At 53.3% G+C, this 26,492-nt stretch overlaps 1 protein-coding gene across 2 annotated transcripts in view; it reads right to left on the bottom strand.

Annotated features, from left to right (window-relative positions):
- Positions 1-4,748: 4,748 nt before the first annotated feature.
- WASF2 (WASP family member 2) overlaps positions 4,749-26,492 on the bottom strand; it is a 31,873-nt gene continuing 10,129 nt past the window's right edge. Inside the window, exons 1-9 of one of the 2 annotated variants that reach the window (XM_063177671.1) lie at positions 20,407-20,459; positions 20,004-20,157; positions 16,017-16,151; positions 15,373-15,526; positions 14,193-14,310; positions 13,290-13,420; positions 11,822-11,977; positions 9,536-10,056; positions 4,749-8,899 (exon numbers count right to left, since the gene is read on the bottom strand). In XM_063177671.1, the coding sequence (XP_063033741.1) occupies positions 8,742-8,899; positions 9,536-10,056; positions 11,822-11,977; positions 13,290-13,420; positions 14,193-14,310; positions 15,373-15,526; positions 16,017-16,151; positions 20,004-20,133 (1,503 nt within the window). In that variant the 5' untranslated portion in view covers positions 20,134-20,157; positions 20,407-20,459 and the 3' untranslated portion in view covers positions 4,749-8,741. Of the gene's footprint in view, positions 8,900-9,535; positions 10,057-11,821; positions 11,978-13,289; positions 13,421-14,192; positions 14,311-15,372; positions 15,527-16,016; positions 16,152-20,003; positions 20,158-20,406; positions 20,460-26,492 lie in introns of those variants that run through there. The other variant, XM_063177672.1, reaches the window with a different exon arrangement.

A 26,492-nucleotide genomic window follows, 5' to 3' on the forward strand; every position in this document is an offset into this window, starting at 1 on the left:
CCTCATCCTCGCAGCCCCAGCGGGCACAGGGGCTGCATCCAGCGCTGCTGGTGACATCTGACATGTCCCCCACCCAGGGATGGCAGGGGCTCGTTCACGGCATCCATCCGAGGGGTGAAACCTGGGCCCTCCACCGCAGGAATCTCTGCCTCCACCTCTGCCCCCAGACCCTCTCCTGGTGAGGGGGGCACGGGGGGCCGTGCCCAGCACCCCCTCACTGAGATTCCCAGAGTCACAGGATCTGAGCGCCCACCCCGGCTGCCCCAGCTGCCTGCCAGGTTAATAACGGCAGAGCTAATTAGGGCAGCTCAGCCCCCGGGTACCGCCTGTGCGCCCCCCGAGCCCCCCGAGCCCCCCGGCCGGGGCAGCAGCGCTCTCAGTGCAATTTGTGCATCTCGGATGTGCCGGGATGCGGCAGAGCCCGGGGCCGGAGCCGCCGTGCCCAGGGATGCGTGCGGCCCCCGGCTCTGCTCGCCTGGGCTGGGACCGGGTGGCAGCCCCGAGGCTGCGGCTGTTTATTGCACAGGAAATGCAGATTTCACTGGCTGAGCGCTGGCAGGGGCCGTGCCAGCCGGTGATGGGGCTGAATGGGGGCTGGGGGACCCACAGATGGTCCCTGCTCTCCCAGGGCTGGGGAATTTGGGGCTCCCCCGTCCCCAGCGAGGCTGAGCCGGAGGCTGGAGCTGTTCATTCTACCCAGGGCCCAGCTGAGATCCCTCAGGAGATAAATCCTGCCGAGCCTGCCTCCCCCAGCAGTGAAAATCCTGCAATTCCCAGCTCTGCTGTGCTCAGGGGCAGTTTTTACCTGGTGATTCTTAGATCAACATCACGTGGCAGCTGAAACTGCTTTTCTCTCCCTCGTGCCTCCCCTGCTGATGCCTTCAGAGGGAGCTTCTTTCTCCACGGTGTGCGAGCCCACCCAGTTCCTCCCACTCCCTGGGGTCCCTGTCCCTCGCTGGGGACAGGGTGGCACACCAGAGTGTGCAAGGCACAGAGGCAGCACCGTTCAGGTGTGCTGGAGCCCCGCGAATGTCACCTCAGCCACCACGGGGCCATTGCCCAGCTCCGTGTGCCCCTTCCTGGGTGGGAGAGGCACTTGGGCTCCTGCCTGTGCCCATTCCCTGCTCCGGGAGGGATGGGGGAACCCTGGGATGGGGGAACCCTGGGATGGGGGAACCCTGGGCTGGGGGAGCCCCTGGGATGGGGGAGCCCTGGGCTGGGGGAGCCCCTGGGATGGGGGAGCCCTGGGATGGGGGAGCCCTGGGATGGGGGAGCCCTGGGATGGGGGAGCCCCAGCCCCAGCCCTGCTGGTCGCTCTCCAGCCCGCCCAGAGCCATTCCTGGCTGCTCCGGGCCCCTGGGGGATGAAGGAGCAGGCAGGGACACCCAGCAGGGCCCAGCCTGCTCCATTTTTGTGTGGAGAAAGATGCAATAAGTGAAGCTATAAAAAGGAGTTAAATCCACCCAAGAAGGTGCCAGAGTGCTGAGCAGCCACCCCCACGCCAGGGATGTGCAGGAGAGGCTCGGGGGGGACCAAGAGCCCAACTTTGGGGTTAAAATACGAGCTAGGAGAGGTGGGCACGGCCTCAGCCCAGCTGTGCTGGCACATCTGGCAGGGCCAGCCCTCCCCAGGCTCCCAGCAGATGCTGCAGGCACAGGCAGCCCCTGTCCCCAAGGCCAGGCTGTGCTGCAGGGCAGGCAGGGGCTGGCTTGGGGCCCATTCACCTCTCTGCTGTGAGCAGCCCTGTCCTGCCGGCAGCAGTGGGGCCCAGATCCGGCTCCAAGCACTTGCCCTTGGCCACCGAGCGGGTGAGAGAGCTGGCAGCACCCACAACAGAGCCGGGGCTGCTCCCAAAGCACCCGGCTCCAGCCCTGGTGCCAAAAGCTCCGGGCTTTGCCAGATGGGAGGAGGGAAGGAGGCTGCTGCTGCCAAACCTCCCCCTGGCACCCCGAGCCCCAAGTGCCCTGCCTGGGGCGCAGCCCAGGGCTGCCCTTCCCACACCCCATGCCAGGGCTGGCTCTGTGCTCTCAGTGCCCCACTGGGTGCCCTTGATGGGACTCGAGTCCTGAGGCGCCTCCTCCTGCACCGCCCTGGCACCGCCGGGCCATGGGGAGGGCTGGCAGCTCCGCTTATGGGCCTGGGTTACATTTAAATGAGAAACCTCAGCCCTAGCTTGGGGGATTTTGTTTCCTTGGAAGCGGCAGCAGGCAGGAAATGAAGAAAACACGGCCCTGCTGTAAGTGTTTTACCAAATGCCGGAGGCAGCGGGAGGCACAGCGCGGCACAGCCTGGCCCCGAGCATCATTCCCGGCCACCACCACAGCCATCCGCGGCTCGGGGCATCCACGGCGCTCCCCAGGGAGGGAGGCCTGTCTGGAAGGGCTGTGTTGGTGGGGAACAGCAGAGCCCAAGGAGAGGGGCTCCGCAGCCTCCCATTTTATCCCTGCCCCCAAGGCGGCCTTGTGCCACAAACCCGTGGCCGTGCAGGGACCCGGGGCCAGCAGCACCCTCTGCTCCCCGCAGGGAGCTCCAGAGGAGCAGGCTCCCAGCTGGCTCAGGGCTGGGGCTGTGTCTGGCTGGATGGGCAGAGTAACTCAGGCCTGGCCACCTCCCCAGCCCTGCCTTAAGCCCTGGCCACGGCGGCGCTGGCCTTTGCAGAGCGGCTGAGCCCGGCGCAGAGCCGCTGCCCTGCCAGACTGCAGAAACTTGAGCTCCAAATAACATAATTCCTCTGGCACCCCGTGGTTATTTGTGAGCTGCTGTGAGCAGATGGAAGAGTTACAGATAAAGCCATCCGCAGCACGGGAGCCGATTGCCTTCCCCACACACCCGCGTAGGAAACGGCAAAGGCAGGGAGGAGGAGAGAAAAGCCCACCAGGCAGTGGGAGCGCCAGAGAGGAGTCAGCCATTTCTGAGGGGCTGAGCTGCCATCTCAGCACACCTACGAGCGAGCAACGGGGACTTTCTGCTGGCACCGGGCCCTGCCGGGGTGCCGGAGAGGGGAGCGCTCTCCCTCCGCCCGGGCAGTGCCACTCGGGGGTGACATTGGCACGGCGGAGCTGCCACACACCGGGAGAGCAGGCTGCTAACGCTGATCCGAGCTGGCAGCGCCTGCACTCGCCTCGGTCCCACAGGGGGAATTAAGGGAGAGAGGCTGACGTCAGTGGTGGAAAGGACACACAGCCCACTCGTCCAAGGCAGCCGGCAGCATCTTCTGGGTGTTGCTAACACCACCTTGAAGGAGAAAATTAAATAGGTCTTTGGAGACGGGGGCTCCTGTGCAGGCGCAGCCCGGCCAGCTGCGATCCTGTGCCGAGTCATGTGGAAGAGACAGACGGGCACGGAGAGGGATCAAAGGCCGGGCCAGGGTGGCAGTGCCAGGGCTGCGGAGCTGTGGAGACGCTGCCCCAGCTGCGGCAGCAAAGTGCTGCCACAGACAGGGCTGGGGCTCAACATCAATCACTGCCAGCCCTCTCCTCCCCGCACCCAGCTGAACCTCAGCCTCAGGAGCTCCCCTGCTCTGCGCAGGGTGGGAGGAGAGGGCTCTGTGGGTGACCCAGGAAGGAGGATATGGAGCTAAGATCTCCCTGTTGTTTAGGGGGTTAAACCACACGAAACTCACCGACACCGCCCAAGCTCTGACGACGACTTCCAAGGGCTGTCAGTCCAAAAGCACAAAGCCAGGTGTTGTCCTGCACCCCAGAAAAGCGAAGGCACCACCTGGCCACTGCCACGCCCAGCCTAAGGCAGCCAGGAGCTCCAGCGGCTCCTCCCTGGCTCCAGCCGGAGCCAAGGGCTGGGACAGGCAGCTCCAGGGAGTGTGGAAGCCCCAGAGCTCCCTCCTTCCCCTGCCCTCTGCGCCCCTGCACGACTAAAGGCCCTGCTTGTTCAGGAGCTGGCAAGGCCAATTAATCTAATGAGGTTTTGCAGCCAGGGACCATTGTCAGCCAAGAAAGGCACAGCGCTGCGGAGCGAGGCACCGGTGTCTCCTAAAGCCAAGGGAATTTGGCAGAGCAGAGCCCGCAGTAAAAGCAGGGATGAGGAGCAGCAGGGACAGAGCCTTTTGTTGCTTTTCACCAAGCAGCGAGAGAACAGAGCCCCACGGAGCGAGGCCAGACGAGGCACCTGAGCTCGGGGCCAGCAGCCGCCGCTGCCAGGCACATTCACTGCACGAGGGAGCTGGAGCTGTGAAATGGAGGCAAAAAGCTGCTGCAGCCCTTCCCAGCCCAGCTGCAGCCACTCTGCTCTGCAAGATGGAGCCCGGGCTCATTTCCTATGGCAGGGAGGGCTGGAGGGAGGCTGGAGCTGCTCCTGCTGGGGCTTCCCTGGCGCTGTGGCCTCAAATTGCCCCTGGCAATAGCCCTCAGCCCACCTTGGCATGGAAAAGGTGTCTGTGCCCAGGTGTCTGCCTGGGCAGGAGGCGTTTGGCACCTCCATGGATCTGGGCTTCCCAAGGGACGCCCTGGTGGCTGCAGAGGGCACAAGGACAGGCACGACTGGCTCAGGTGGCCCTGCACCTCCCACGCTCCCAGGAATGAGCTGGGTGTGCCCAGAGCAGCTGTGGCTGCCCCTGGATCCCTGGAGTGGCCAAGGACAGCCTGGGACAGTGGAAGGTGTCCCTGCCCCTGGAATGAGAGCAGCTTTCAGGTCCCTTCCAGCCCAAACCTTCCCAAATCACACACAAAGCCACGGCAGCCCCTGTGCCAGGCCCAGCTCACACCCCCACAGTAACACACACAGGCACCAGGTGGATAGAAAGATTTTATCAAGTTTTAAAAAAGAATCAAAAAAATTATTACTTTTTTTTTATACACGTACATTACAAAATATTTGCAGCTGGGATCTTCATCCAGGGGTTACTGAGCTGATTATTAAAAACAACAAAACAAAGCAGCAGGAAATCTGGCTTATACAGCAACTGACAGGGAAAAGCACAGACATTACATGGGAATACAGGAGGCAGAGTCTGCACTGGGATGTGCAAGGATGGACCAGGGGCAGGCTCTGATCCCCCACACCCACTGCTCCCTGCAGAGTCCGGCCATCAGTGTTTGCTTTGCAGGGGTAAAAAAACAACCTGACAAATCTACAGTATTTTGCTCACGTGTTTGGGGTTTTTCGTTCTTTTTTCTTCTTTCTAAGCAGAGTTTCAGTGCTGAAACTCCTTTGGTCTGAAGTGAGGAACCCCCTGCACCCTGAGAGTATCCATCAAAGTCGCCCTTCCACCCCAGCCTGGCTGGGTCTGTGCAGGGCGCTTCCCATCCCTCCTCTCCCACCTTATCTCCTGCTCAGCAATAAGCCCCTAAGATATAAGTGGAATAATTACTCTTATAAATATATTTATATCATGTAGGAAAATAAGGCACTTCAGGAGGGGTTACAGCTTGTCTAATTCTATGACATTCTAATCAGGAAGAAAAATGGGTTAGTTTCTGAAGTGAATTAAAATGAATGTTAATACAGTAATAAAAACATCGGATCCACTTCCACTTCAAGGCTTTGTTTAAAAAGGAAGAGAAGAAAGCACCCCCGAAATCCAACAGCAGTGAAACCTGACCCGGGGCAGCTGCATCTGCCCTGCCAGGCAGCTCCGTCCCAGAGCCCCTCCAGGGCAGGGACTTCCAAAAGAAACACGTTAAATAAGTTCACGTTCTGAAAAAAAAAAAAAACAAACATATAAAATGCACTCTCCCCTTTCCCTGCAATGGCACTCGGCAGGATCCCTCAGCCCCGGAGCTCCGGGAGCCCTCGCCGGCGCTGGGGCTGCGATAAGGCAGGAGCAGCAGTGAAGGTCACCGGCGGAGCTGGGGCTGAGCCCGGGAGAGACAGAGGCTGCCGGGAGCAGCAGCCAAGCACTGCGGGCAGGACACGGCCAGAATGGTTAACAGGCAGGCAAGGGAGGGCAGGGAGGGAAGGGAGGCAGCGCCTGCCCGCACTCGCAGCACGGGCGCGATGGCTGCGAGGGGCAGCTCCGCTGGGCTCGGGGAAACAACCCAGCCCCACCAAAGGGGAGGAAGGAGCCGGAGCCCCCAACGCCAGGGCAAAGGTGGCAGGGCAGCCCTGCCCTTCCAGCGCAGCTGCTCTGCCTTGCAAAGGTTGGTTTTGGCACCTCTCCTCCTCCCTGCTGCTTTCACAAACACTGAGCTCACTCGGTGGCCCAGAGCTCTGCGATTTTGCAAGGATACTCAGAGATGGTCCCTCTCTGGAGCAGCTGTTTCTCAGGGATACCCGCATAGGCTAAGGCAATCAAAGATTTAGAAAAGAAAAAAAAAAGGCAGGAATCAAAGGAGATTTAAAAACCACTCCAACACCAACCTCCCCTACCTGTCCACAACCGTTCTGTGCAGGATCCTGCAGTTTTGGTGCCTGCCCTGGGATGGGGTTTGGGAGCAGAGGGTGTTTCCAGCAGGCTTGCAGGGACAAGGCAGTGTCCCTGCCGCTGCCTGCAGGCCAGAGGAGCCACCTCCAGCCGTGCCCACACAGCAGCAGCCTTGTGCAATAGGCAGAGAGAGGGACGTGTCCCAGGGCCCCAGGCACGACACACCATCATGGGGCTCAGGGAATATGGCACTTCTGCTATTTCAGGCGACACAAAGACTCGCTCTCTTCCCCAACAAGGCTAAGTCTAGTTAATGCAATCTCAGATTGAGCCAGGTTTGGCATTTGCGGGCTCCTCGCCTCCCTGTGTGATCCTGCTGTCAGCCCAGCTTAGCTCAGGGCTGTTTTTGCTGGGAACTTGTCTCTCAGAGCAGCCAGAGGAGGATGCTCGCAGAAAGAGCAGCAGAACGAGGCAGTGCCTCTCCTCCCCTCACCCAGCTTGCAGCAACCATCCCTCTGCATTTCCAAGTCTCTGCACTGCACTGCACTCCAGGGGTTTGCTCCCTGTTCCAGAACCTGGCACTAGAGCTGCTCAGGTGTTCCCTGCTGCCCAGTTCCTGCATCCTGCCTGCAGACAAACCCGATGGTGCTGCCACCCAGGAACCTCTGGGGCATCACTGGCTCCCAGCTGGGGCTGCATCCCTGAGCCCATCCTCCGGCCATCCCAACACACACTCACACACACTCACTCACACACACTCACTCACACACAGAAGGAATCAGTAAGAACTCATGGCACAAGCTGAAGCCATCAATCACCTCCCAAGCAGGATTTCCAGCCAGCCTCGGGCAGGGCCCAGCGTTCCAGGTATCAGCAACACCATTAAAGGAGGCGAGGCAGGGAAGAGAGACAGGCACAGGCTGGTGAAATACTTTAGGAAAGGAAAAAAGATGGGAGAGTTGGTCTTAGTGGGACATGCATCCCACAACAGCTGGACCCATAACCTCAAAAAGGCTTTGGAATTGCTTTTTGCATGACCCTTACTGAGTCATGTCCAAATTAAAATACACATCAGGGGTATCTGGGTTAGATTTCCAAGATATGCTCATATGCTATGTAAGGTAACATAAAACAGCAATAAAACCGAGGTCAGCTAGTTCAAATTCCCCATTTTCCCCTGCCAGTACTGGATCTATAGTGAGCAGCCTGGGAATTAATTCACAGGGTTAGTGAGGAGAAAAAACGTTCTCTTAAAATTAACTAATGAATTATAATAACAAAATTAGGGTAGGTTAGGTCTGATGTAACTGATGGGCAACTCAGTTCACACACACAATGATGTTTTTAGGCACACAGACTCCCCTCCCTGGGGGGAAGGGAGGAGAAGCAAAGGCAATACCAGCATTGAAGTCCCTGTGTTAAAAGTACGGTCACCCCGCTAAAAAAGCACCTCTCAAACTGCCCTGGCAGGCCAAGGACCACCACAGTGCCTGGTGCTCAGAGAACCCCAGCCCAGCTCCCTGTCCTAGGCACTGGATTTGGAATTTAAAACACAATCTCAGCATGAATTGGAGAAAATCAGCCCGGCGAGGTCTGGCCAGCGCTCAGAGCTGACCACAGATGTGTCTCAGTGGGGCAGTGGCTCTGCTTTCCCATGAGTGGGAAGCTGAACGAGCATCTTGCCCTGGTTTTACATCCCTCTGTGCAAGTCTCCTCTTGGCAAAGCAGCCCAGGAGATTTGAGGAAGGTAAAGGCAGCTTCTAAAATAAAAAAGTCTCTCCTTACACTGCACCCAAGGCACTCAGCACCCTCAGAGCTGGGAAATGCACCCCACGCAGGGTGATCTGGAATTAATACTCAGGGGTCAGGGGGGAAAGAATTGTGCACTAATGCAAAAAACCTGATTATGTGACAGTGGGATGCAGCAGAGAACTGACATTTAAAGCCCATTTTCTTGCAGCACTACCAGTATTCACTGGCAAGGAAGAGCCATCAGATCAACTGTCTGCTGTTGCACTGAGAAAACCAGCTGAAAATGTCCTTCATCCAAAAGGCCACATGGCCACAACAGGATCATCCATCTTTACTTTCAAAATCCCTCAGGATGGAGGGTTTATATGTGCTCTGCGTGGTGACATCAAAAATCTGGAGGTTTAGCTCTCTTTTAAATAAGCAACCGTTACACCCCCTCCAGCTAAATCCCAGCGCCGCATCCTCAGTGTCCGTGAGGAGACTTTTGGAAAGCAGAGCGCGGATCCTGCCAGGGCTGCAGGGGAGGGACACGGGAGACATGCTGCTGGTTGTCTGAAAACCCTTGGCACATCTTTGGTTACGGGATGGGCAGGCTGTGGTGCGAGGTTTGGCCACCTGATCCGGGAAGAAGCGAGCCCAGGAGCGGAGGGAAGGAGGGGCGGGAGCGCGGCTAATCCGACCACTCGTCCTCGTCGAACTCGGAGGAGTCGTCCTCGGAGTCGCTGTACTCCACCGCGATGCGGCGTGACAGGATGGTGGCCACGTCGTTGCCCACCACGTCCCGCTTCTCCTGCTCCCGCTGCTCCTCCACCTTGCGCAGCTGGAAGCCTGGTGGGACAAGGGAACAGGGGGGATCACACCAAGCTCATGGTCACGCCAAACTCATGGTCACACACAAATGTCCCTTGTCACAGTGCTCTGAGCGGGGCAGGCTGGGGGTGCTGGGGTAATGGGGACATGGGCTGGGTGGGGAGGTGGAATGGGAAGCAAATCCCTTGAGTGGATTCTGCTCACGCTTCTCCTGCTCCTGCTGCTCCTCCACCCTGCACAGCTGGGAGCCTGGTGGGACAAGGGAACGGAGGGGATCACGCCAAGCTCATGGTCACATTGAAATGTCCCTTGTGACAGTGCTCTGAGCGAGGCAGGCTGGGGGTGTTGGGGTAACGCTGATGGTGACGGCAGGACAGGCTGGCTGGGGACATCGAATGGGAAGCAAATCCCTTGTGTGCCCCTCCCCAGGGTAACCCCAGGGCTGTACCTTCCCCAACAAACCTAGATCACACCAATTCTGGCACTGCCATCTCCACAAGGGCTGGGGGAAGCATAAAACCCAGCAAGGCGCTCGTGAGGGTGGCAGACAAGGAGGGAGCACAAGGGACAAGCCTTGAGCAGCAAGGCAGTCACACAGCTCCCAGGGGCTCTCCAGAGGCAGAGGAGGGCGCTGGCATGGAAACGCAGCCTTACCTTGCCGAATAGCCGACAGCAGATCGCTCCTGGCATCGCTCACCGCGGGCAGGGATGACTTGGGCTTGGCGGCGGAGGTGTCGGAGGGCGGAGGGGGCGGCGGGGGCCCGTCCAGGCCGCCGGGAGCCAGCGGGGGCGGCCCCGGGGGCGGCGGCGGCGGCGGCGGCGGCGGCGCGGCCCCAGCGCCCGGCTGCGGCCCCGGCGGGGCGGGCACAAGGCCGCAGTAGTCGGCCGCGGGCGGAGGGGGCGGCGGGGCTGCGAACTCGGGGTGCGGGGGGAAGGAGGGCGGCGAGGGCGGCGGCGGCGCGGCCCCCGGGGCAGGGAAGCCCGCGGGCGGCGGCGGGGGCGGCGCGCTCTCCATCGGGGGCGGCGGCGGAGGGGGCGCCGGAGGGGGAGCGAAGCCCGGCCGGGCTGCGGAGGGAGAGCCGATCGGAGGGGCCGGCGGCGGGTGGCTCGGGCTCACCAGGCTGGACCGCTTGGGCCCTCCAGAACCAGAACCTCGTTGGTTGTCTACAGGATAGCTGTGGCAACAGAACGAGAGACGCGGGGAGTCAGCCCTGAGGCCGGATCAGACTGTACAGTCTCTGTGTTAACGCAAATCATGTGTGTTTGCTGCAGCCCAGACAAAAAAAATCCAAGTTCCAGCTTTCACTGATGTTTCCATGGGACCTCACTCCTTGGTTTTAGTTCCCTTGCACTGTTTCTTTTGGCCTACACCTCTAGAAAAAGGAAAGCTTCTAGGGATGGCAGGAATGCTGTCCTCCATCCCATCTCCCAGGCTGACCAGAACATGAGCCACCTCACTCAGAGGTCAGAGGCCAGGTGGGCACATCCGAGCTCGGAGCAGCCCCTGGCTCCAGAGCTCCTGCCATCACCCTCCTTGAGGTCAGGCCCGTGACACACCAGGCAGGGATCAGGGAATTCTGCTGGGATAAACTGCACGAGGAGGGCGGGGGTGCCAGGAAAGCATATGCTCTGAACACCTGCTGGAAGGGATCTCCTTCCTGGATTCAGCAGCCATGCCTCAGAGCTCGCCATGGGGAGTGAAGGGGAGGACATGGGAACCCAACGTACTCTTATGGAAAACACCAAGGCAAGAGGGACTGAATCTCCCATTGTGGAGGCTCTGCTCATCCCACAGGACTCCACTGCTCATGTGACAGTGTGACATCCAGTGCAAGGGACACCTCCTTCCATGGCAAGACAGAAAAATAAGGTACATTTGCCACAAAAAGTCACCATTTTTAACAGCGCTGATCCAAAACAGACTCCTGAAGATCAAATCTACCTCCCAGGGTCCCTTAAAAACAACCATCAAAACAAAACCAGAAGAGGGGAGATCTGTGGCATTGGGCAGAGATCTAAGCAACTGCATAAGGCAGTGAGAGCTTCATCTGAGAGCTCATGTCTGCTCTGCCCGAGAGGCACAGGCTGCAGAGTGCAGTGCTGGGTCTCTCTGACACATCAGAAAAGCCTTTGCTGCAGCATTGCTGCCTTTGGATAAGATGGACAGAAGCCAAGCAGCCCTGTCTATCAGACAGACTTTCTCTTGTTCCTCTTGACTCTGTTTTAATGCCTTTAAAAAACAGAAGAAGTCCACTCTCGTTTCACCCTTTGCGTCTTGAGCCACTGCTGGACTGTAACTCTCATCTCTGGAGGTGCCTGAGAGTCACCATTTCATTCAATCCCAAGTAAATGACCTGAACTTGCACCCAAGTCTCTGGGAAGGAGGCAGCTGCTGTGCTCGAGTCCTTGAAACTTAAATACATCTCCACCTCCAGTGCCCATGTCATGCATTTCTCACAGATCAGAGCAAAAGAGGTTAAAGAAGCTGTTCTTTGCAAAGCTCTGTCATGGAATATCCTGAGTAGGAAGGGACTCACAAGGATCATCGTGTTCAATCCCTGGGCCTGCACAGGACACCCCCAAGAATTCCATGATGTGCCTGAGAGCGTTGTGCAAACGGAACATAAGGAACATCAGTCCACGCTATGGAACACCTGCACTGGAAAACCACAGCACTGGGGCCAAGCCATTCACTGGGACACTGCTGTGGTGTAAATCTGCTCCAGTTCTCCCCTTCTGCCTGGGATGGTGGTGGTGGCTGGGACTCATGGAGAGCTGTGCTGCCTGTGCCTGCAGTGGCACCTCCCTTCCAGGCAGGAGCATTCTGCTTCCCATGCACCACCCATGAGGAAGTGGTGCTCAACTATCTCAGCCTGTCTCATGTCATCCTTTTACACCACCTACTACTCCCTGGTGACAGAAGGGATCCCGTAGGCTTACCTAAATTCCAGCGGGGGCGGAGGCAGGCTGTCATCTGGGAACGAGGGAGGTGGTGGCACAATGGAGTCAGTCTGCGGCGGTGGCGGGTAGCAGCTCCCATCCATGCTCTCGCTGGAGCCGATGCTGCCGTTCTGGTACACCATGTTGGAGGGGTACCTGCCAAAAGCAACGCTAACTGTTTGCTTCAAGAGCTCAAGGCAATGTCTGCAGCTCATTCTGAACCCACAGAGTTGTCCAGAGAGGTTGGCTGCTCCTGGATCCCTGGCAGGGTCCAAGGCCAGGCTGGACAGGCCTTGGAGCAACCTGGTCTAGCAGAAGGCATCCCTCCCCATGGAACTGGATGGACTTTAAGGCCCTTTCCAATCCAGATCAATCTATGATTTTACATCATTAAAAAATCCCTTTACTTCTCAAAGACTCTTACATGGAGAATCACATACACCTGTATGTGTTTACGTAATTCTTTGGCTAAAGAATGTATATTTTAATAAACAAGGAGTATATATTTTAATAAACAAGCAAACACCTGAATAAATGCATTTTTCCTAACACTTGATTTTGTAAAAGCACTTAAGAGTGTTTTGACCAACTTGGACCTAAAGAACTTGCAGTTACACAGAGTATCATCAGTGGCAAAAACAGGAGATACTCAAAGATGCCAAAAAATAAGCTCGAGAATAGAATATCAAAATGGAAACCACAATGCCATTAAAACAAGTATTCAAAGCTGGAATAGTACTGAAAAGAGACTCTCATGCTTTCAGTGGACTCAATTCACTGTGGGGAGGGGGAACCACCCTATTTTGGGGGGCTCTGGACCCCAAGTGAATCCAAATGCAAAAACACACTCACATGAGAAAAGAGGAGCAAGAAAATGGTGCTGTTGTGCTGCTCGATTCCCCTGCTAGAAACCAAACCTGTTCTCTTATTAAACTAAAAGCAAGTTTTATTTTTAGCTGGAGAGTGTGATTTAAAGAGAGATTTTTTTCTTATATGAAAGGAAGCTGCAAGGAAGAAGAGCATTGTGGGGAATCCGGTCTGCTTCCAGCCTTGCTGGTGTCAAAAGTTAAATGAATTCCCAAGCCAGAAGTGCTAAAGAGAGATCTGTAGCTTGAAATACTTGGATGGGGACAGCCCCCGCTTCAACTTTAGGGTGTGAAGAGCCATTTGTGAGATGTAACAAAGCCATCACACAATGGCACCAAGATGCCACCCTCGGCTGGTGTGAGGGAAGGGCATTGCCGTGGGGCAGAGCCAAAGCTCCCAACACCTCTGTGCCCACAGGCAGCGAGAGCAGCCAGAGCCACTCCTGCCACCGTGTTCCAGCTCCCTGATTTATTTGGCAAATTTCAAATCAGCAGGCGGATTTACTTGGGAGAATCTGATTAGTGACAGTATCGATCTGGATCCGGGGAGCTGCAGCGCAGGGTGAACTGCATCCCAATCACCCAGCCCCAGAGCTGCTTACCCAGCAGGACCATGCTTGTCCTTTGACTCCACAAATTCCTGTCCCATTTTCAGCTTCTCCCACTCCTCTTTCCGGGTTTTGATTTTCCGTGGATTCACGTTTCCTCGGTTCGGATTCTCCTTTTTCTCTTTCTAAGAGAGGAGGGATCAAACACAAGCTTTATTTTGCTTTAAATTCACTGGGAACAGAGAGGAACAGGACAGACCTGGAGCACTTACAACAAGACACATTCTCAAAGAGGATTTTTAGTTTACTTTCCTGATTGCTGCACTCTCCAAAGATCTTCCATATAAAAAAGCTGGAGCACAAGACAACATAAAAAATTCCAGACAACATCAGGTTGCCCAGGGCAGCCCAGACACGATGCCCTCATCACCCCCTGGCATAAGCAGCTCAAGGGCAGAGTAAAAGCTTCGCTCCCCAAATCAATTTAGGTTCTAGCCTCTGTGTTGAGACGCCCAAATTTCACCTTCACCCTCATGGTGTTCAGTGCTCTGGGGTGCAATATGGACACTTGCCCACAGAGAACTGGGCTGTAGATGGGCTCACTCAGAATTCTAACACACCCCACATCTCTCCTTTGTTATTTCTCATTGAAGAATCACAATCTGTTTTCATGCTTAATACTCCAGTCGCTCAAAAGCTAAATAAAGTATGTTAAGAATACATCTCTTATGCTATAATATAATTTAACATTAAGGCTCAAAGACAGTGGCATTTGGAAAAACCAATTAGATGTATCTTTGTTCTCTTTTTTTAATTAACAAGGATGTGGGTAAACCAGATAAAACTTGACTGGATTGATCCCAAAGGAGTCCAAAAGTGCAAACCTGTGTTTTGGATAGTAAATTTGGAGTCCAAAATTTATTAACACTTCCCACTTCCTCCTCCTCCCTTCCTCACCCTATGTTTCCGCTTTTCCTTCATGATATCCTTGGTGTCCTGAAGCATTTTCTCCTTCCAAAGGTCGAAGAAATATGAAGGATCTGTGTAGAATTTAAGCGCCTCTTTGCCATCATCCCTGGAACAGGGGGAGGAGAAAACCACACAGACAAGGATCAGGTCACTCATTTCTTGGAAGGAAACACAAGGCACTATCTCAGACAACAATTTAGAAGTGCAGTGAGATGGTCACAGGTGCTGTTCTTGCCTCTGCCCCCATTTCAGAACAGAAGAGCCCCCCATGTCAGTCACCCCAGCTCTCCCACATCCCACTCCTCCTGCCCTCACACAAACCCTCCATTGCTCAGCACCTCAAGAGCTCAGCTGCTCTGAGCAATCACCACGAGAGCAGCAGGTCTCTGGCTTCAACTCCCTTTTGTTTGTGCTGTATTTTGGTGTGAAAAAACCTCCTCCTGCAGCTCAGGAACCCTAAATCAGAGCAGCAGCGTCCTTGAAGCTCCTGAGTGAGCGCACACAGACTCCCTCTCCTCCCACTTTGCAGTGCAGCCGCGTCTGGCAGGAGACAGCTGCCTCCAGCTATCTGTAATTACTTTTTACCTGCTCAGAAGATATTTATGGATGTGGGATAAGTCTCTGCATTCTCACCCCCTTTACTTCTACTACCTACAAGATGGAATCAGAGTGGGACTGCTGAGAATTGGTTACACGGCCAGGGTAGGTCCCACCAGATGTCTCAGAGCAGGCACTGGAGGCCACAGGAAGCATCACCATGCCTGCTGCAGCCACCTGGGTGGGAGCCACCTCCAGGTGAATGCTCTGCATCTCTCACTGCAGCTCTCTGGAAAGGAGCCATTGGGCTATGGAGAAGCACAAGGAAAATGCCTCATCTGCAGCACATCCAGCATGGTTCTGCAGAGCCAGCCACGCCTGGCCCCACGGCACTCACAGAAGTGACAGCAGAAAACCAAAGAAATAATTTTCTAGCTACATTCATTTCCATGACCTCAAAAGCAAAGTTTCACATAATCCAAAGGACAGAGATCTCCTGGTGGATTTGTTTAGCAACTCAATTTCCCAGTGGAAACAGCTACTTCAGCACAGCACGGGGAAAGACCTCCCTGGCAGGCTGGGAGGAAGAGGTTCTTCTCTGCAAAGGAACAAGGAGGTATTGCAGCCCTACCTGTAAGGTGAGAGGATGTTGAGAGGTGGAGGGGTGTTGCAGGTCCTGTAGGTTTCGAGGACAGGCACAGGGAGAGAATCTCTGTCAAAGAGCTTCTGGTCCTGAGTGGTGGAGCTTTTGAAGGCCTTCCTGCTGTTAATGCCTTGCAAGGAGACTGTAAGGAAGAGGAGAGAACAAGTGAAGAACAGCTTGACCCTGGCCAACGACCCTGAAGTCCAAGCAGTGAACATCTGATTTCAGTTGGAGCTTTTGGCGTGCTTTGCAGTTCTTAAGGTCAGGTTCCTTTTCCCACAGATCCTCTGGGAAACCCATCACATCTCCAGCGTGCTGCCAAGATCTGCTGCTCCATCAACACAGCTCTGCCTCGAGTGGCCCACGGGCTTTGGAACCCCTGTGACCAAGCTCAAGCAGCTCATCCCCTGCCACCCAACTGCTGGAGAGTTCCCACGTGGAGAGTCACTGAAGAGCAAAGCCCAACCAGCTGTCCAAGTGCTCTGCTGGGAGGCAGGGAAACAGTCCCTCTCAGCCCCAGAGAACACATTCCAGCACCCATGGCAGTGTCATGCTGGGCTTATGGTGCTGAACCAACCATGCTGACTCAACGAGAACCTTCACCACGCTCAGCCTGCGCTCCGCTCCATTACCTTCCTCCTCTTTGGGATCCAGCTGAGTGACTTTGACTTGCAAGCGGTCAACTCTCTCGACCAGAATGCTCACCCGAGAGGCAAAGGTGTTGGCTTGAGTAAACAACTCTCCAAATATGTCTTCTGCAGATTTACCTGCAATATTAAAGTGTCCACATTACCCTTATGAACCACATCAGATCACACTCAGTCTCTCAGCTTGCTTTCATGAAGAAAGAAAGAAAGAAAGAAAGAAAGAAAGAAAGAAAGAAAGAAAGAAAGAAAGAAAGAAAGAAAGAAAGAACCAACCACTCTTCTTTTCAAGTTTGTCAGGGCTGAGTTTAACATCCAGAAAGAAAGCGCTTTGTTCCACCAAAACCTGACATTTCCAAGGGATCTTCAAGCAATAAGGAAACAATTGAGACACACTTTAAAGTCTATTAGAGTAACAAACTAAAGAGGGCTGACAACACTACACTGGTCTGAATGTGGATGCATCTGAAGGTCCTTTAAGATTCTCTGCTGTTCTGCTTATTAGACAAGGAAATACAGTTAGATTTTTATTGCTCTGGAGAATCTCAAAGGCCCCCAGTCTCCAGCAGGCCTGCCTCCAGGGGAGCTGGCACACATTTACAAGCTCAAAGTACTCTGGAAGAAGAGAGCAGACCCAGTCTGGGATCCTGAAGCTGGAGCTGAAACCGCAGCTGACAGCACTGACCCTGCTGTTCCTTCAGGTGGCAGTGTCTGAAAAATTGATGCATTCACATTGATTCTAAATCAAAACCAAAGGGGAACTTCCCAGTCAGGGACATTCTCTCTGGAACAGCTTGGACTGCCCAGTGGGCTGCTATGACAAGCACCATCCATGGTTTGGGCCATGAGAGCTGAGCCCGGGGCTCGGATCAGGAGCTGCGCCACTTACAGGAGTAACAGGAACACGGCCCCGTCCTCAGGAGTTTAAAACCTACAGTGCAACGAGAGATGGCCACAGGTAGACAGAGGTGGCAGCCCTGGAGGAAACCCAAGAACTTCCACGGAGTCCTGCTCTTTTGTTCTGCTCCCAGGCACAGCCCAAGAGGGGAGCCCGCAGCAGGAGGACAGGGAGAGCAGAGCAGGCTTGGCACCGAGCGCAGACACGGGCCCGTGGTGTTCCACTGATGGGAAACATTTCCAGCCACGGCTGCTGAGTACAAGGCTGCTCCCAATAAGCAGTCTGGTTTTGAAGTGCATCATCATATGGTCAACAGTTTGCTCTGGAATCTGTTACTCCTAAAGATCCTCTCCGACATTCAGGAAAGAAAAACCAGTTGGAAGTCTAATTTCAACAGCAATTTTGGAAAACACGGTTGTCTGCAGAGTCAGAGAGACAAAGCACCCTTGCACAAGGCAAGGCGAGGGCATCCCCCAAAGCCCAGCTGCACAAACACTCCCAGCTATCTAAGCTGACATATCAACTCCTTGTTCCTGCTCCCAGGAGATCTCCTTACACTGCCAAGCACGGGGAACAAGCCAGGTTAAAATTCAACCTTCTCCACCCCTTTTGGTGGCAGTGCCAGGTCCAAGTGTTTGTAGAAAGCAAATGCTGAAGGTTAACTTCCACTGACCTCTTCCTTCCACCCTCCTAGACAATGCAGGCTCCACATATGCTCAATTAACAAACCCAAACTCATGAGCAGGATTTTATGTTTGGAGATCTAAGGGCCAGGTAGCTCTCACTGTAGCCATGTTTCATGAAGCAATCTCCATTTTCAATATCAGCACAGACCAACTCTCCTATTTGACCCAAAGAGAGCAAAAATTTATCTGTGGGAAAATGCAAAACCTTCCAGCAAAAGTTCAAAAAAAGAAAGTTGCAATTTCGTTTCTGCTTTCACAAGAAGCGAAAAACATTTCTGAATTTCACAAGGAACTGCAACAAGCACTAGGGGAAAATTAAGTCTTTGGCTTGCAAAGTACATTTCAAGTATAAAAGAATATATATACTGTTTTTGACCCTGAAGAGAGAAGAGATGGTCTGTGTTCACTTGCCTGTGTAAGTGCACCTGGAGTTATCACCCAGCATCTCACACGTTGCCTGAGCTTCACAAACACTTTTAGATGGGGTGAGACAGAGATTAATTTTTTAGTTTAGTTACTTTGACTGCAAAAGTGCAGCTTACAATCAGAATTATCTTTGTCATGCACTGGCAGGAAGACAGACGGCATGATTTAATAGGTCCTTCCATCTTTAGCTTGTGGATTCTGTAAAATCACACAAAACCGCGCAGTCGACTTATACAAAGTGCTCCCAGCTGCGATAGTAACGAAGGGTAAACTCACTGGAATATGAAAGTTTGACAAGATTTATGTTTGCATCTTCGTAAAGAGACTGTGGTGCACCAGGCATGGCTGATTATTCACTTGACAGGGCTGTCACAGCCTACTGAACCTGCTCTACGTTCCTGTAATAGTCAAGGTACAAGGAGAGAGAGAATTTGTTTTTTGGAGAGAGGAAAGGGCGGGGGGCAGGAGTTTGGTCATTTGGGTGCAAGTGTAGTCTAAACATTGTTTTATTTAAAGCACTGCTGGCCCTGGGGAAGTGGATGGAGCTCAGCATTTCCCTCCCGCCGGCCCTGCTCTCCTCTCACACCAAGCGTCAGCAGGAGGCACATCTCCTCTCCTCTCCTCAGTTTCCCCCCAGGTACCTGTGACTGGTCCAGCAGCTCACACCTTCTCCCCACATCCCCCCTTCCCAGCTCCCAGGGTACCCTCCCAAAGAAGAAACCAGGCTGTGATTTGGCTCCCAGCGCCTCAGAAGCAGAGCAGCTTTGAATACCTGTGCAAAGAAGGTCTAAACCTGTGGGATCTGGCCAGGGCTGTCACACTAACCCACAGTGTCTCTGAACAGGGATGAGCCTTCCCTGCAGCTGGGCTTTGCACAGCTTTACTGCCTCCTTCCTCACCATTTCACATGCACGAGATGGATTTCACTCACACTCCACAGCCATCTTGGCTACCAGACCTAACAAATGAGCAACCAGGGCCAGTTGAACGCGAGCAGAGAGCCTGGTCTCGCCTGTGCAGTGACATTTCTCCAACCCAACAGAATGTGACACCGACTGGCAGCAAACACGGGCCCAGATTTCAGTGACAGCCATGGTTTGCACTGCTGGAAAGAGGCTGCACCCAAACTTTGCCTGCCACATGGCGGAAGACAAGGGCTTGCTTTGCAGAGCAAGCAGAAGGGCTTGCAAACACCCCAGAGAAGCTAAACAATAGATTAATTTGATTATCAAAGTCTCGCTTCAAGGACAAAGGTGGTTAATCAGAACCCAGAGCACTTCAACAGAGAATGGAGTCATCCCGGAGAGACCACAATTAACTCTTGGTTTCTCCTATGGCATGCAGGCCTGTGCTTTCCCTCCAGCCTTTCCAAGGCTATGGGTCAGCCCACTGGAGAGCTGAGCCAGGCACTGCTCCAGCTCTCGCTGCCATTTGAGTGAGCAGCCCCAAACCACCGACGCTCTGGAGGCACCACTTGGCTCACACAGGTCTTTGGGTCTCACAACGCAACAAACAGCAGCAGGGGCAAACCAGAGCTTCTGCGTGGGGGCTTTAATTATCTTTCATTAAAAATAAGACTACTGACATGGTGTAGATTCAACAGAGTCAAGCTCCATTTAGTAGCGCATGCAATTACAGGCACGTTCTCTGACACAAGATCCTGCCTGCTCCGAGAGCCTCCCATTTTACAAGCCTGAGTTGTGCTCCATCCTTCCGTCTGCAGTTTCACTGCAGCCTCTCACATGCACACACACATACACACACCCCCCTCCCCATTTTCTCTTAGATAGGAAGGCAGTGGGACCAGGGATATGAAATTAGCATCAGATTTCTTTAGGAAAACATTTTAGCATTACCCAGGGAAGGCAGATGGGGGAGAAATAGGAACACGAGAGTAGAAAGGGAGCTAAATAAAGAGCAGTAGCGACTCCTGAGGGCAACGCGCAGGCTCGCCATGGTACTCACTCAGGCTGCCCAGCTGTCGAATGACATTTGCCAGGGTGATGTTGGTCACGCATTCCAGCTCGCTCGGAACGCTAGGCAACGTCTGACGGCACAGGTGCCTTGGCTCAATGTTCCTCGTTACTAACGGCATGGTGGACCTGCTTCAGGCACTGTTCTGAAAGATGAAAAACAACCCAAAAAAGAAACAGGAAAGGATTACTCAACCGCAAATTCCAGGCACACCAGAGCCATGGTGTTCGTTTTTCCTGCTCTCAAACGGCTTTACTTATAAGCCTTCTTCCCCCAGCTCCCCACCCTGAGAAAACTGGCTCATCAGACATAAAGATCCTCCTGTTCTCTGGCTCGCAGTGGCAGCAGAGCCCCAGCAGCGCAGGTACAGAGGCAGAGATGGAGCACTGCACACCTTGGCCCACGCTCCAGTGCTGCCGCACCGCTGCTCCCTTCGCAGCCGGACAGGGCTCCAGCCGCCCGCGCCCGCGCAGCACCGGCACGCCTCCTACGAGCTCCTCTTCAGAAACATTCCCCACTTGCAATCAATACTGGCTTAAGCCGTGCAGATGGAGACAGGAGATGTTATTACACAAAAAAAGGAAGAACAAAACAGGCTTCTCCCAGCACGCCAAAGCACACGTGGTGCCTCCCTCCTGGAGCAGCACACGGGGCTCTCTCCTGGAACAACAGGAAGCGCTTGCAGCTGACCAGGAAACTTTCTGGTGACTGTTCCTTATCCTGCAGGCTGCACCCCTCTTCCCTTGGGAAATCCCCCGGGGATGAGGTTTACACTGGACCATTGTTTTCGTGCTAGAGCAGTTTAAGGTTGAGGGAGCTCTAATCAGGATGCAGGACTGGAGTGTGCTCAGAGGCAAGTCAGGATTGATTGTACAACAGGCAGGACAAACTTCCAGTTCTTTATTAGTTTAAAAAACTAATAAAATAAAAAACCTGGAGAAAAACCTAAGTGTCTGGAAGGTATGCTTTGGATGCTTTCATGTGCAGGTCAGTATCCTGAACTAACAAAAATCTCCTTTGCTAAGAGGCCCAAACATTTAAGCCTCAAACAGCTCCCACCCAGATCATCCAGCTCCAGGAGGGAGAAGGAAACTTGTGTGACCAGCTCACTAGAAGGAGCATCATACATGCTTGAAATCTTTAGGACTAAGTGAAAGCAAATACATCCCAAGTTCGTGATTAATTTAGAAGGGGAAAGAATCACTTTTCTAGGTCAGCTGAGGAACAACCCAAGAGAAGCAGGCAGCTCCCATGTGATAGGCATGCGGATCTGCTCGGGCTGGGTGTAAAAATAAAACAGGAAGCTAACAGCTTGGGGAACATGGCTTCCTGTCACCACCAGCAAAAACCCAAGAACCATAAAAAATCAGCTGTTTGCTCTTGACTTTGAGCCACCCTTTGATAGTCTCTGTGGCAGCTGGCAGCTTATCTTTGAGGTCCAGGAGTCCTTCCTGGATGCTTTTCTATCAGGGTGTTAAGAGGAAGAAGTGGGCATTATCCCTCCTAATTACCTCAGAAGCCAGATTTTGAATTGCTAAATTTGACCCATTAAGGCAGAGGAGTTCAAGAGCCGCAGCACCGGGCGCTGGGATATCTCCCAGACAAGCAGATGTAGGTTGCTACCATTTTGCAACGCCTCTACACGAGGGATTTCACAGCATCTCAGAATGCCAGGATGGTTTGGGTTGGAAGGGACCCTAAAGCTCATCCTGTTCCAACCTCCTGCCATGAGAACAGGCTGCAGAGAAAGGGTCCCCAAAACCCAACGCCTTACGGAACAGGGGAGCCAGATCTGCATCCAAATAAACAAAAGCAAGACCCTCTGAGGATCGAGTCTGCGCTGTTTTTCCCCATGTCCACTGCAGCCATCAGTAACTGCTGGGATATTTAAAGAACAGGGTGAACTAAGGAAGGGCTCTGACCTTCCCTTCCCAACACCCCGCGTTTTATCGATTCCAGCCCAAGCCCTACAATCTTTTGTCAGCTTTAGTGCTTCATGCCAGACAAACTTTCCCAGCTCCCCCCAGACTGCAGTCTGCACCAACAAGCAGCTCTCATAAACAAGGCAGCATTTGCAGGCTGCCTGCATCCAGCTTCTCCCCTGTGCTTCCCCAGGGCTTGGCCAGGGAGCACACACGGTGGGATCTGCAGAGCTGGGCTGGACAGCCTGCCTGGAAACCTTCCAAGGTGGAGGACAGACAGAAGGAAAACAGCAACAGGAAAAATAAGCCTGCAAGTGGGGGATGAGATGTGAGCATTCTGTATAAAAGGAGACAAAAAAAAAGCCCCCAAGATGATGGGTAGCATGGTTGGATAAATGCAAGTAACACTGATCTCTGCAAAGATGGGGAAGACAGGGCATAAAATGGGAGCAGTGCCTCAAACAACACAACAAAAAAAGGCTCTAAATATGCTGCCTGTATACAGACACCCCAAAAGTGTTTGGCTTCAAAGCATGTTTTGGAAGCAAAAGCAAGGAGTAGTGGTGAGAACTGCTTTTCTTAAAAGAAAAACTAAGGTAGAGCACAGATTTGCACTGGCGCAAGACAGAAGAGATAAAGGCTAAGAAAAAGGCTCCCTTTACAGCCCACCCCACCCTCCCAGCCACACTCCACTGCAGAAGGAGAGCTTTGCCTTCATGATCACAGCAGTGCTTCCCAAGGCCATGGGGACAGCTCTGGTGCCTCTAAGCCCAGCCAGGATCCAGCAAACTCAGGGATTAAATTAACCCTGGGGAGCATTGGGGACGATCAAGGCAGGAAGGGCAGGACGGGCTGTGGACAACCACCCTGCTCTCCCAGCAGCTTTTGGATACGAGGCATTTTAAAGCAAAAATTCCTCTCTTCCAAGCAGAAGGATGAGGAGCTTCAAGATTTTAGGAAGGAAATCTGGGACCTGCAAAAAGAGCGGGTGATGTCCCTGCAAGAAGACTGTAAGACCTTGCTTTTTCCTGGAGTGTTTGGAGGGTAGGATAGAGATAACAGCTAATGGGCTCCCGTAAAACCTTCATGCCTTGTGAGTAGGTGGGACAAAGATTAATAGTGTGGATTGGAAAATAAGTGGTGTATTTCAAAAGCAGGAGTCAGGTGGGGCAGAAAACCAGGTGTGGAGAAGGGGCAAGGCGTGAGAGCAAAGGGGGAATGAGGAAGAGGAAGCAAACACTGGAGGCAGCACAAGGCATGAGCTGGGGGCAGGGAGGAGACACCATAAATAAAAGAGGGACAGAGCTAGAAAAGCTTTCTGGGAGGCTCATGCTGTTACTCTTTAAGAGAGTCATTAAGGAGGCGACTGACAGCGCAGTGCCAAGCACGGGCCATCCAGAGCCGCTTCACTTTCCGTGCTCAGGCCATGACAGCACAGCACAATTCCACCCCGGCTGGCCAGCCTGCTCATCAAGCATTAGTCACTGTCACACGATGACCACAGACCATATATTATAACTAAATCCTACCATTCAGATGCAACTTAAATGAATTGCAAGGCTGAAAATCCTTATCTTTGGGGCAAAGATAACCGTTTCTATTTGGTTATGAATGCTGGAGATTAGATTTCTTTTGGTAGTGTAGAGTTTTGGGGTGCAGACACTGTTTTTAAAGAAGCTGCAAGAATAACATGGGCACAGGGGAGCTGCCCTGATCCCAGTGTAACAGGAGAGGAGATCAAGTACGTTAGAAGTAAAAGGAAACTGCCTCTGGAAACAAAAAACTCTGCAACAGATTTCTAATGAATATGGAAAACAAAGGAAGGCATCAAATTGAAACACAGCGAGAGGAAAAGAAGTTCAGTGATCTCTGCTGGCTGGAAGAGCCCTAAGGAAAATCCACAAACCCTGCTGCATGAATCCAAGTTCAGAGGACTCATCCTCCCAACCACCGTGCTTCACACCTTCTTAAAAACAAGGAAACAAATGATTTTCCTCTCTCACTAGAACCAGAGCCTTCCTACCTGCTCCCAAACACTTCCTCTGAAGCCTCCAAGTCATGACTTGAATCACAGAGGGCTCCAGGAGCCTTGATGATGTTGTGAGGGCAGTGACTAAAGGCCAAAGCATCTGAAAGGCCCAGCTTTGCCCCGCAGCTCCCTTCCCCTTGCTGCCCCACCTACAGCTGGGCATTGCCAGGCTGCCTCAATATTTCCCTATCCCAAAATGCTTACACAGGCTCTGCCAAGCCCTGGCCTGCTCCAGCCCAGAGAAAGGTTTGCTGAGCACAAAAAAGCCCTGGAAGCTGAATTCACTGCTCCCATTCCTACTGATCCTCCAGCCTCAACAGGCACCTTGTTTCCAGGATTCATGGGGGTTTTGCTCCCCATTATCCTTCCCAACAACTCCTGTCCTTTCTCACTGCACACATCGTGCTCTTGGATCCTTTGTTCTTTTCCAAGAAAGCAGGATCCATGAGTGGAGCTTCTTCCCATGGCCGCTGATCTGACACCCCGCTCCTGCCACAATAAGCTCTCACCTTGAACGTCCTGCTCACCAGCTTTTAAGAGGATTCTGACTTTGGCAATTAGTTCTGTAAATACTCTTGGGCACTGGGGAACAAGCGTGGCCCAACACAGGCTCGAAAAGGGGGGAAAATGTGTGACTTGCAATTCTTGCCTTTCAGAATCCAGCACTTTAAGCAAAGCTGAGGTAAATCCAAGATAAGCGTGCTGCTCCAAGATTTCTTATCAGCAAGGCATCGACCGCTCTCCCCGTGAGCTCTGCTGCAGCAGATCACTCAGGAATCCCAGTTCTGGATTAGAATCAAGTACAATTGGTTTGTTTCAAACAAGAACTGCCAGTCCATAAACCCCTCGCACAAAGCTGTGTCTTATTGACTATTTTTAATAAATAGGGCTGGCACAGTAAAATTGAACAATTGCTAGGAACAATAAAGGAAACAGACTTTGATTACAACTATTGAGAAGCAATACAGGGATGTTTTAGCATTGAGTATTTGCTTTCCAAGGCGAGTTCTGTCAACTGAAAACAGCAACTCAGAGCAAACGCTCCTTAAAGAGTGTTTTGGAGCAGAGCAGAAAACAGCACTGCACAGCAAGAGAGGCACCAGAGCTGTTTTGTGGGGTTTTTGTAGAGCAGGCAGATAGCACAGTCACTGTGGTGGTGCAGAGGAGAAGGCAGGCAGGACTCCAAGGCGAGCCCTGCGGATGCAGCGCACACAAAGAGCTGTAAATAACAGGTGAGGTGGAGGGGGAGATCTGGCAAGGCTCTCCTCACTGGTATTTGACCAGTTAGCATAGCGTTACTGGGAGTCACCTGGGTAATTCCCCGCTCAATGTGACACACAACCTCTTAGATCAGGGACCATCTGCAAATAAATCTGGACCCCAGCAGTGAGATCATCTGTCATAGTGTCTGGTGTAGCACAAAGCACCTGAGGAGGGCAGAGCGCTTTTTTTGGGGAAGGGAAGGGAATTTAGGCTTGATTTCCAAGTACGTCAGGGTGACCAAGCACCCTGCCCTCGGCAGGGCTTACAGAATCCTCAGCCTGGAGACAAACAGGCAGCACAGCCAAGGAGACCCAGCCTTGAGCTGAGCGCTTTGGAGAGCTGCCTCTAGGAGCGCCCATCGGGGGCCTGGGCACACCAGCAGGTCTGGGAATGAGGGGGAAAGGAGATAATCAGATCTGAAATTCCCATCAGTACGAAATAAGACTTAACTCAGTAGCTTGCCAACGCAGACCGACTGTTCTTTCTAATGTCTGTGACAACTCTGCTTCAAATTTCAAGCTTCTCTCAGCAGTAACTACTCCCCCATGTAGCTGTAATGGCCAGAAAGAGACTGGCTTTTATGTAACCCCAAAAGACTTGCAGAAAGGGAAGCAGCAGCCACACACACACACAGACAGGGAGAACTGAGGGGGAAAAAAAAATCAGCAGAAGGCTCTGCTGAGTGCTCAGGGCTATATCCAAGCTCACAATGCAGCCACAGAGAAGTGGGATGCGGCAATCAGAAATGCTCCAGTTCCACGCTCCGAGAGAGACCCAGCAATCAGTGCTGCATCCGAGCAATAGGGAGCGAAATTATAGAGCAAACTGCCATGTGATGCCACAAACTACTCCATCCCGCCAGCTGTAACAAGTATTCATTCCCAAAAATGCATCACAGGCTCATCTGTCATTACCAGCCCAGCCTGCCAGCAGCTGAGCAGGAGTCAGCAGTGAAGGGCAGCTGCAGGGCTGCTTCCTTTCACAGTGCTCTATTCTCCCAAAAAACCACGGGGGAGAAGGACGGGTAAAACCCCCCGGGCGCAGCAGAAAACATTGCCCACCATCTCTCAGCAGCCGGTGGGATGGGAAGCACACGCTGTGTTTTCACCCACCATCACACAAAAGCAGGATCTACTGAAAATGCAGGACCTTTGGGAGAACACACTTAGCTGATCACAAAACCCTGCATCCACGAGCCCTCAGTGTACTACTAACGCACTTCAATCACCAAGTGAGGAACTCTGCAGGCCCGAGCCGCCGGTGTTA

This window comes from Melospiza melodia, chromosome 27 (assembly GCF_035770615.1).
Source record: "Melospiza melodia melodia isolate bMelMel2 chromosome 27, bMelMel2.pri, whole genome shotgun sequence".
NCBI lineage: Eukaryota > Metazoa > Chordata > Aves > Passeriformes > Passerellidae > Melospiza > Melospiza melodia.